We start from the raw sequence: 11,352 nt of genomic DNA on the forward strand, positions 1-11,352 counted from the left end.
TACATTGTATTTTTTAAATATTAGATCTATGTGTGTATATAGTATAGGTGATTCATGTCAAAATGTAACAATTACTGACCCATAAATGTGGAGTTGAGCCACTGGACCCTTGGTATCTGCTGGAATTTGACTACAAGATCTACCGTGCATATATAATTGGTAGATACCCAAGTACCATTATACTCAACAGGGTAGTAAAATGATGTCCCTTATATGTAAAATGACAACATCAATATTTACTTTTGGTATTTTTTAAAATTTTGAATATTTTCAAGCTATGGGTAGTTGAAACCATAGATAAGGAGGGCCAACTGCTACATAGATGTGGAATTGAGATGATTCCCCACTAGATCATTTCAAGGCATCCTCAGTACTTCATAATCACTTAACTATACATATTCAAGAAATCTCAATCTCTTAGGATTTTTCAGGAGATAGAAAATGTAGGAATGGGTAAAAGTATCCCTCTTACCCAGCTGTGATTTCAGTAGCACCCCAGTACAACAAGACCTAATATGGGATTGAAATATGGAAATCATTGTTGCTGACTCCACTCTGTGGCGGAGTCAGTGATCAGATTAATTGCCCTTCCATCTCCTCGAAGAGTTTGAGAATGCGGATTATACAACAGCCCCAAGCTGAAGAAAAAAAGTATCTTGGAGTCAGCGTGGGATGAAGGAGAGTTGATAAAAGGGTGGGATATTGATAAAGCCATTCTCCAGTGGGGTTGGGTCAAGGTCTTCTGGTGGCACAAGGGGCTTCAACTGGAAACTCTGCAGGATGGTGGTGAAGAAGAGGAAAAGCTCCATGCGGGCCAGTGAGTCACCCAGACAATTACGTTTCCCTGAAAGAAAAGGAAGAATTTGTTAGGACGTGAGGATAGATGCACCCAAATTCTCTGATCAGATGTCTCATGAGATGCAACCCGTTCCCTTACTTTGTACAAAGTGTCTATGGCTTTCCATGGACTTACCTTTCCAACCAGTCATCTCATTGTCTTGTATCTACCAGATACACTCATGTACAAGTCATCCTCATATATAACTCAATGTCAAGTTTGGAAGCCAGAATTATGGATTTTTATATGACTTATAGATAGGTCATTCTACATAGAGAGTGAAAGCATGAATGTTCCCCAAGAGGCCAGCCGCCCCTTTAGCCAGAAGTCCAGGACATTACTTGTTTCATGAAAGGTTATCTGAATTACAAAATAAAACCCAAAAAAATCACATTACATGAAGATCCTGGAATGGATATCGCATAATACATGGGCCTACTCAATCAGTGTGGGTTGCTCAAGTAGAGATTGCCCAAAGAGCCTTTAAAATATTGAAATGCAACCCACAGAGTATATGAGAAGGACCATAGCTCTTACACATATATTAAACAACCCAACTATCAAGCAAGAATATAATCTTTCTACCTGCGGAGAAAGGCACAAAGGCATCATTCTTCTTGAAGCGTCCATTCTCATCCAAGAAGTTCTCTGGGTTGAAAACATTGGGGCTTTTGAACATTGTGGGGTCATGCAAAACACTGCTGAGCAGGGGGCAAACCTCCATTCCCTGAGAAAGGGGGAAAAAGATTTATGAGCTCAGAATGGTAAAAATGCAGTCCCAGAAGAGAGCCCCTCTATTTCCTTCCATTTTCCCCAGTAGCATTGTGTTCTCCAAGCTTTCCTGTCTTCTCATTAAGTGGCCAGAGTATTTCAGTTTTGTCTCTAATATCCTTCCCTCCAGTGAGCAGTCAGGCTTTATTTCCTGGAGTATGGACTGGTTTGATCTTCTTGCGGTCCAAGGCACTCTCAGAATTTTCCTCCAACACCACAGTTCAAAAGCGTCATCTTCCTTCGCTCGGCCTTCCTTATGGTCCAGCTCTCACATCCATAGATTACTACAGGGAATACCAATACTTTAACTATGTGGATCTTCATTACCAGTGTGATGTCTCTACTCTTCACTATTTTATCTAGATTGGTCATTGCTCTCCTCCCAAGAAAGAAACATTTTCTGATTTCCTGGCTGCAGTCTGCATCTGCAGTAATCTTCACGCCTACAAATACAAAGTCTGTCACTGCTTACACGTTTTCTCCCTCTATTTGACAGTTGTCAATCAGTCTGGTTGCCATCATCTTGGTTTCTTTTATGTTTACCTGCAACCCAGGTTTTGCACATTCTTCTTTCACCTTGGTTAGAAGGTTCCTTAGCTCACTGTGTAGAATAGACCGATCAAAAGGTAAAGGTTGTCCTCTGACATTTAGTCCAGTCATGTCTGCCTCTGGGATGTGGTGCTCATCTCCATTTCTAAGCCATAGACACCTCCAAGGCCATGTGGCCAGCATGACTGTGTAGAGCACCGTTACCTTCCCGCCAGAGCAGTACCTATTGATGTACTCACATTTGCATGTTTTCGAACTGCTAGGTTGGCAGAAGCTAGGGCTGCCAGCAGAAGCTCATGCCACTCCCCGGAATCGAACCTGCTACCTTTCGGTCAAAAAGCTCAGCAGCTCAGCGCTTTAACCCACTGCGCCACCGGGGCTCCAATAGACTGATAGAATTAGTTTTTCTTGAATTCGGGCAAGGAGGAATATAAAAACTTGTGTCCAGTGATTGCATTGTGAGTTGAGTCTTCTTTGTTCAAGACCTTCTAGAATCTTATAGTCTTATAGTCTTTTTTGCAAAGCTGGTCTATATATACAAGGGTGAGCTCTGCCATTTTTCTGTGGCATCCTGGCATTTTAGAGAGAGAGATCATGTGCTACTTAGCTGCGTGTTCTATCTCAGTGCTGGCGCTGCTTCTAGTGCTTAGGGGTCACTTTTTTGAGAATTCCAACCCTTTTCTGCATCAAATTTCCTTAGTTCATAACTTTCTTGTTTGTATGCTGGTTGTTGCTTCTGTCAACGTCAATGACTTAAATCTAGAAATAGTTTTCTAAGATCTACAGAGACACTCGCTGGAACACCTCAGCAAGCGAGAGTCCAAAAGTGGCAGGCTCAAACCCAGAACCTCAACCAATGGCTGATACCAAATGAGAAACTCACTCCTGGGCACACAGAAGACTGGGCGACTTGGAAGGCACTGAATAGACTGCGCTCTGGCACCACAAGATGCAGAGCCAACCTCCAGAAATGGGCTACAAAGTGGAATCCTCGACATGCGAGTGTGGAGAGGAGCAAACCATTGACCACCCGCTGCAATGCAACCTGAGCCCTGCCACATGCACAATGGAGGACCTTCTTGCAGCAACACCAGAAGCACTCCAAGTGGCCAGATACTGGTCAAAGGACAATTAATCAACTACCAAACTCACACATTTTGTATTTTGTCTGTTTGTTTGCTTTGTTCTGTTAGAAATGTAATATAATTGACTGGTTGCCCTGACATGACAAATAAAAATAACTTTCTTATAGTATATATGTTATTTTATTAATTTTGCTAGAGAGGTGGGGGGGGCTGGAGGTTGGGGGGGGGGTTGTGAGTTTTAAAGGTCTTTTTGTATGTTTGTTTAGATTTTTTTAACCCTTTTTTGCTTTAACTTGACTATGTAATAGGTCACTTAATAGCCTGACTCACTAGAGTTCTCACAGACAGAATTTCGCCAGCCCTACCTTCTGGCTTTTGTACTCTGTCCTGCACCAGCAGCCTAAGTTCCTCCCACTCCCCCAAAAATAAAAAGCCCTTTCTTCTTCTAATTACCTCTTTGACTCTCAGTCTCTGCTATTCCCTCACCAGCCCCATCTTCTGGCTTGTGCGTATGTACTCCTGCATCAATCCAGCAGTCTTTAAAAAATTCCTAAAAATCTGTGGATAATGGAAACATTCTGAAACTTGGGAACTTGCATTCATAAAGGTGCCCTCCAAGTGCAGCAATTTTGTCCTGATAGTAATAAATGATAGAAAGATGAGCCTCGCCTTTTCCTCTATTGCTGCCAATAGGCCAGATGTTCCTGGAACTGTATTCCCCCCCTCCCTCCCAATTTTGGGGATTTCTCAGTAAATGGAATGGGGGGCAACTGAAAAAGGGGCATGCTTTTGTCAAATCACACAACCCTAATATACTATCCTAAATCATCTACAGGACAATAACCAATATTAGCAGTTATTCCTGTAGGTAACTTAAACCAAAGTGGAATGGATATCCCACTTGAGAGCAAGGATTCTTATCTTCTCTCTCTAACTTCATTGCTCTGCAAAACACATTAACCACAAACTCTGTAAGATACTCAATGGCTAGTCATGTCCCTTTTTGCAAGATGTACTGAACAATTGGATTTCCTGAATCTGAGTTCCAGGTTGTTGTTTGTTTGTTTGTTTGTTTGTTTGTTTGCAAAGACCCTGTCATCTACACATTATCTGCTTTTAAAATCCCCCAGTTCGACTATTGTCCTCCCACTCAGCTTACTTCAATTGCTGCAAACTACAAATAATCTTTGGACATCATGGCTACACTCTGATGTTGCTTGGCCTCCACGTATCCCATTTTCCTCCCATAGAACATTGGAAGGTGTGATGTTCACTGTTGCTCTCAGTTTCAAGTTAACCAGTCTCCATGTATTGTCGAACCGGTCTCGCTTTATTAAGTTTATCAAGTTAACCGGTCTCCCTTTCTCTTTCCTGGGTACTCCACAACTGTACCTTAGGGATGAAGTATCCTCTGAATTCAGTGTCACAAGTAACCATGTGGGCCGCACCCATAGGTAGGAGATCGCCAACTCTCTGTATTTCATGGATGACAGCATCTGTATATGGCATCTGCCTCCGGTCTTCATTATTAGGAATGCGATTATGGCCAATCACTCGATCTATTTCTTCATGCACTTTTTCTGTTAAGTATATACATAGAATTAACTCCTTGGGTTTCTGACTCTCAAAAGGAAAAGATGTCTTCAGAGAGGCATGAAATCTCTGTGCATTTATTGTAGAAAGACCAACACCACATCCCAAACAACAGCCTGCATGGCCTGATTGTGGTTTCCTCTGGTGGAGAAGGCACCATGAACTAGTTTTCCTCATAATTTGCACCTCTTTTCTTATTTTTGAACTTTCCAGTTATTTCTGAAATGATCAAGCATGGTTCTAGCATGCCTTCTGGTGGTCACCAAACATCTTCAAATCTAGTGGGCCCTCAGAATATTTTGAGGTTTGTTTCCAAGATACCCCATAGATATCAACATCTGTGGATGTTGAAGTTTCACTATAAACAATGATGTAGTGAAATGGCATCCCCAAAATAAGTGGGCAAACAAACGTTGAGGAGAATGGGTTATTTGAGAAGTCATGAGAGTCTATAGCATTGTTTGCTTATACATCCTCATAGTTCTCCATAGGTGGCCAAACCAAAATTTGCTTCCTCCTCTCCAGATGCAAAACACATGGGGACAGAGGGCTGACTGTACTCAAATGTGTGTAAAGAAGTGGAAGATAGGGTGAAATTTAACCATGAAGTTGACTAGAAGTTGACCATCAAATTGCTCTGGAGAACCTAGAAATTCCCAAAGAATCATTCCCTGTAGGAATCTCCTGTCTTCCAGTATGATTCTGCATTTGATTTTCAGAAGAGTTTAATCATGAAGTTGCCCTGGACAAACTAAAGATTCATAGAAAGAACCAATAATCAAGTCCACAAAGATAAACCTGCCAATGTGGGCCAAATGAGGTGATGCTGTACAACAATGACAACAATACCTTGCACTTCAGGATATTTCATCAAAAACAGGAAGCCATATCTCAGGGTCGAACTGGACGTCTCTGTTCCAGCGAAGAACAGATTAAAGATGGTCTGCTCCAAATTTTTAAAATTAAATTCACTAAGTGGATTGCCTTTTTCCTGAAAGGAGGAAAGATGAAGAAATCATGTGATGATTCCAAGATGAACCACTGGCAGATCCACACCACCTTCACACACCAGCAAGGTACCTTTTCCATCTGGATGAGGTAGCAATCAATAAAGTCACGTGGGAAGTTAGAGTCAAGGGTCTCTTGGTTCTTCTTCACTCTCTTGGCAATGAAGCACATCAAATGTGACATAATGTCATAGACCCTGGTGTGGGGCCCTGGGAAGTACTTCAGAAAAGTGGGAAACATGTCATAGAGCTGCATAAAAAGAGAAATCATGTTTAGTGAGTTTCCTGCCAAATTTCATCCTAGTACCAGTTGTATTTCTTTAGTATGCTTTGGAAGAAATTCTGGAGCTAAAAGCAAAGAAGGCATCAAAGATCTCAGTTTTGTTCTGATTAGAATAAATCAAAAGAGCACCTGGTTTCAGGACCGGATATGAACGCCTAGTAGATGAGAAGTGAAGAACATCAGGATAGTATCCAAGACCAAGAGTTTTATTAAGCAGCTGAACATTATCACAAAGTGAGTAACATTCAGGTACCTGGGACCAGGTTGTACTCAGTTCCCAGTAGAAATTGTTCATTATCCTCAAAAGGGCCTGGAATTCCTTATCCTCATAGTCAAAGCGGTCCCCAAATACAATGGAGCAAATTATATTAGAGAGGGCACTCCTGAGAGGGTCGGTGAGGTCTAAAGGTTTTCCTGCAACACAACAGCAAAACAAAAACAAATAACAGAGATCCAGTCTACAGAAGGCACTTTTGGTTCCAAGATGCACACTACATCCATTAAATGTCAGATGTAGGGAGCAGTATTCCTCCTTTCGGGATTTAGCTACTTTCATTCAACAGAATAAATTCAACCTGCCTGGCACCTCACTTACCCTTTGTCTTCCGAAATTCCTCCAGCAGGAATTGGGCCTCCTCTTGGATTCGCTCCTCAATAGACTTTTTCCCCATCCCGAAATTCTTCAATATGGTGACTGAGAATCGGCGCAGTTGCTTCCAGCGTTCTCCATTGGAAAAGGCCACCCCTGAGGGGAAAGAAGAAAGAAATCACAGGACAAGCAGAAGAAAGTGTTTTAACCATTCTTGCAAAGACAATTGGAGTGCCTCACCATGTCCTTCGACAACCCTCTCCAATGTAGGCTTGGTACTCCTTCCACTGAACTCTTCTGCCTTGTCTATTAGAGCCTCCTTCACAGCTTGGTGTCCACACAAGACCAGAACTGGACGTGTTCCCAAATAGACCATGAAAACAGGGCCATATTTTTCGTGCAGCTGTAGGAGAAATAAATGTTTCACCTCTGGCACTATCTTTGTGTTTAGGCAGATATTTTGGAATGGTGTCATTTGAAGTGGATGAATTTGGGGTCAAGGAGTACATTTCATATCACATTGCATTGCAATAGATCTTACAAGTATTTCCAAAAGGGAGGTACTGTTATATTGCAATAGATTGTACCTTCTATTTCCAAACAGAAAGTACTTTGCACTGAAACCATGTCTTTCTCTCCTTAATGGAAAATCTCTGGTAAGGCAGGGGAAATGGTCAAAACCACTGTCTACAGAACAAAATGGCAATCCTTTCTGTTTTTACATGAGTGAAGAAGATTACTGTTATACAAACACATCACTTGGGAATATTAATTCATGAAAAACCTAAAAAAAGAATGACAATAATTGCATTCGATCAACAGAAGTTTGGATAGAACAAAACAAGCTTTCAGGTTTTGTTAAATTCTTCATGGACATGTTTGAGAAAACAGCACTTTCTATACCCAATGGAGAGTGTATCCATACTGCATGTATATTACATTTCCATCACAGTTTAACTTCAATGACTCCATCATATGTAATACTGGGATCTGTAATTTCTATATCTACGTTATAGAAATCATGCAGCTTGACATGCAGGAATATCTACAACATTTGGGGAAGATATGGATACTAGCGTAGTTGGGGGAAATTGATAGATAAAAATCGATGGGTTGTTGTGGGTTTTTCTGGGCTATATGGCCATGTTCTAGAGGCATTTTCTCCTGACGTTTCGCCTACATGGTGAACCAACCTGGACACAACGTATTATTTGAGAACACAGAAATGCTGGACCACTCTCACAATCACCATGTCAGACTACACAGAGAAGCCGCTGAAATCCACAAGCATGTGGACAATTTCAACAGAAAGGAAGAAACCATGAAAATGAACAAAATCTGGCTACCAGTATTAAAAAACTCAAAAATTACAACAGCAAAACAACAGAGAGTAAAAAATCAGGCACATAAAATCACCTCTATAAAAAAAAAAGAATCCCCCAGGCACTTCCAAGCCATTAAATACTAATCAAGGTGGTCAGTTGAAACATTCACACCTAGCTCCAGCAGACAAAAGTCCTTTGTCCTACCCTGGTCATTCCACAGATATATAAACCCATTTTCCTACTTCGAACAGACCTGACTACCTCTGAGGATACTTGCCATAGATGCAGGTGAAACTTCAGGAGAAAATGCCTCTAGAGCATGGCCATATAGCCCGGAAAAACCTACAACAACCCAGTGATTCCGGCCATGAAAGCCTTTGACAATACAAAAATCTATGGCCTATGCAAGAGAAAGGATGGCAATAGAAGGACATTTATGTATTTATTTCATGTCAAAAGCATTACATAAAATATTTTCTCTAAAGCTGATAGAATAATTTGTCTAAAACTATAAAATAAAGGGATCACAAGCTGCTAGAAAGTTTTAGACCAAAAATGGGCAACAGCGACTGCATTGCCTGTAGCTTTAAACATTTCTTCCTCTGTGCATTAGGCAGGGCATTGTGGGCAAGCATACAGACGCAGAGTTGTTTTTTCTGCTCCACGGTCACACAAGGTGAAGGATTCTTCTAGGTAATGCCATTTGGCCAGGTTGTCTTTTGGTCTGCTAACTCCGCTTCGGAGACTGTTCAGGGACTTCCAAGTTGCCCATTTTTTGTTTGCCCCGGGAGGAAGACCCTTGTAGGGGCCATCCAGTTGGAATTGCCTGAATAGCAGCCCAAAAAAGTGTCCATACCTTTAGAAGATATTTTAAGGTTTTTCCTGACTTGATCTGCAGGAAATTCCCAATCAGGGGCAGGGGAGTTGGTCCCGGAGGAAGCTTTCCCTTGTGCAGTCGTTTCCTCTTAGAAGATATGAGCAAATAGCAAGAAACACAGATAACAAGGAGGAGGGTGACGACACCAGCCCATTCCATGGTGCAGATAGTCCTTTGTCCTTCGCTTTCGGCAGAGTGTAGAACTAGTCCCTTCTGGCTGGAGCTCCATGACCTTTTATAGGGACTGGTAGGACATTGCCTTCTGGGCTACATAACTGCACAGACAAAAATGTTACTTCTTAGTTCGTGACATTGGGAAACAATATTGTATATCTAGATTAGATGCATGCCTCATGTGGTGTCTTCCAACTCTATGGATATAATAGTTTCTTTCTGGAGGAATATGTGCTGTGGATATGTTCCTACAGACATTCTTAAGATATCTTATATGTCTTAACCTTTTAATAAGCTGTAAATCAATTTTGGTGTTACTTGCTATATATAGTGCTACCTATAGTCACAGGGTCTGTGTCCATGGATTCATCCAACCACCGTTTGAAAATATTGTGGTGTTTGAGAGTTTCAAAAAAGCAAACCTAATTTTCAATAGACTTCACAACCTCTGAGGATGCCTACCATAGATGCAGGTGAAACATCAGGAGAGAACATGGCCATACAGCCCAAAAAACCTACATCAACCCAGTGATTCTGGCCATGAAAGCCTTTGACATACAGCAAACATTTATTTTGCCAATATAGAGCAGTCCCAGTTGTTGCCTCCTGCAATTTCACAGACCCTCTGGCTCTCTTTGGCATTTGATTGAGTTCTTCACAATTTTATATCATAACCACCAATTTACTTCATCGATGTACATAATGGGATTTCATTATCCACGGAATTTGGTGTTTTTTTTATGGAGGCGGAGGTGCTGGAGCAAAACCATGGCAGATACAGAAGGCCTAATGGACATACCTAATCATGGACAATCCAACATGAAACTAATATGAAGGACTTAAATGTCCATGTGCAAATTGATAACATTAGTAGATGATATAGTGTTGGTTATGTAAAACCAGATAGAATGTATGGACATACCCAGGGGCGGCTCAACCCATTACACAAAGTAAGCATTTGCAGTATAGTTGATTTTGCCCAGGGGCGCTCTTGAGGCACTCTTGGGGGAAAATAGACCTTGACATATGCGAGTTGTAGTTACTGGGATGTATAGTTCACCTACAATCAAAGAGCATTCTGAACTCCACCAATGATGGAATTGAACCAAATATGGCACACAGAACTCCCACGACAAAGAAAAAATATATATCAGTGATTGGTTTGGGGGGGGGGCAAAATACTGTTTGCTTACTGTTGAAAATTACCTAGGGCCGCCTCTGGACATACCATTAACCCCATCTAAGTTAGCTAAAATGTGCAAAGGCTGTAATAATGGATGATTATTTATTTATATATTTATCCTATTTATATCCCACCTTTCTCTACCCCAAATGGGACCCAAGGCAACTGTGTGTATTCTTTTTCAATTGTGGGCTTCTCTGGTAGGATGCAATGGTATGTGTAATTATATGTGTAATGATTTTCCTCTGAGATAGAAGTCAAATTTGCTCAGCTCTTCCTTCGTTAAGCAGTGTTGTGATTCCTTGGTCCAGAGGGGATATGAATTTGCAGTTTATTGTTTCTGCAGATAGAGGATTTGTTTTCTTGGATCTTAGGAGTGAAGATCCAAGACCATAAAAACTGCTAATGCAGATACACACTGTGTTGGAGTCTCTATTTAATCTCAGTGTACTTTAGATGTCCTGGATTGCATTGTCTTGGAGACACTGCAGCATTCAGTTGGGAAATATTCCAATCTCATTCTAAATTGTCTAATGTCTATACACTTTTGAAATTCTTAACTGGTATGGCATTCTACCAAATGAGATCAAATTTCTTCGGTTTTATATCAGAATGTTTTATCAACATGTCTGTTCATTTTAATAACTTTTGATTAAGCCAAGTATGTCTTAAAAAGTTAACCCATGGCACATAATTCAAAGGCATTTTCAGTCTTCTGAAAATGTGCTATTATACAGCAATCTCCTGTATGTGAGGCATGTCACACAACCTGTTTGTTCTGGGGTTTTCTCCCTGTAGCCTCTAAATCCTGCTATGCATTCAGCTATGTTAGATAAAGGTAAAAGTTTTCCCCTGACATTAAGTCCAGTTGTGTCCAACTCTGGAGGTTGGTGCTCATCTCCATTTCTAAGCCGAAAAGCCAGCATTCTCCGTAGACACCTCCAAGGTCATATGGGTGGCATGACTGCATGGAGCGCTGTTACCTTTCCACCAGAGTGGTACCTATTGATCTACTCACATTTGCATGTTTTCAAACTGCTGGGGCTAACACCAGAAGCTCCCCGGATTCGAACTTGCG

General features: G+C 41.2%; 1 protein-coding gene across 1 annotated transcript; it reads right to left on the reverse strand.

The window, feature by feature from the left end:
• Window positions 1–434: 434 nt before the first annotated feature.
• Window positions 435–9,076, reverse strand: LOC132780070 (cytochrome P450 2G1-like). The gene is made up of 8 exons (XM_067462272.1): window positions 8,893–9,076; window positions 6,722–6,877; window positions 6,380–6,540; window positions 5,917–6,093; window positions 5,686–5,827; window positions 4,636–4,823; window positions 1,424–1,565; window positions 435–844 (listed from the first exon to the last, which is right to left on the reverse strand). The coding sequence occupies exons 1-8, from the start codon at window positions 9,074–9,076 to the stop codon at window positions 663–665; spliced, it is 1,332 nt and encodes a 443-aa protein (XP_067318373.1). The 3' UTR covers window positions 435–662.
• Between the last annotated feature and the right edge of the window lie 2,276 nt (window positions 9,077–11,352).

Source organism: Anolis sagrei, chromosome Y, assembly GCF_037176765.1.
Source record: "Anolis sagrei isolate rAnoSag1 chromosome Y, rAnoSag1.mat, whole genome shotgun sequence".
NCBI classification, from domain to species: domain Eukaryota; kingdom Metazoa; phylum Chordata; class Lepidosauria; order Squamata; family Dactyloidae; genus Anolis; species Anolis sagrei.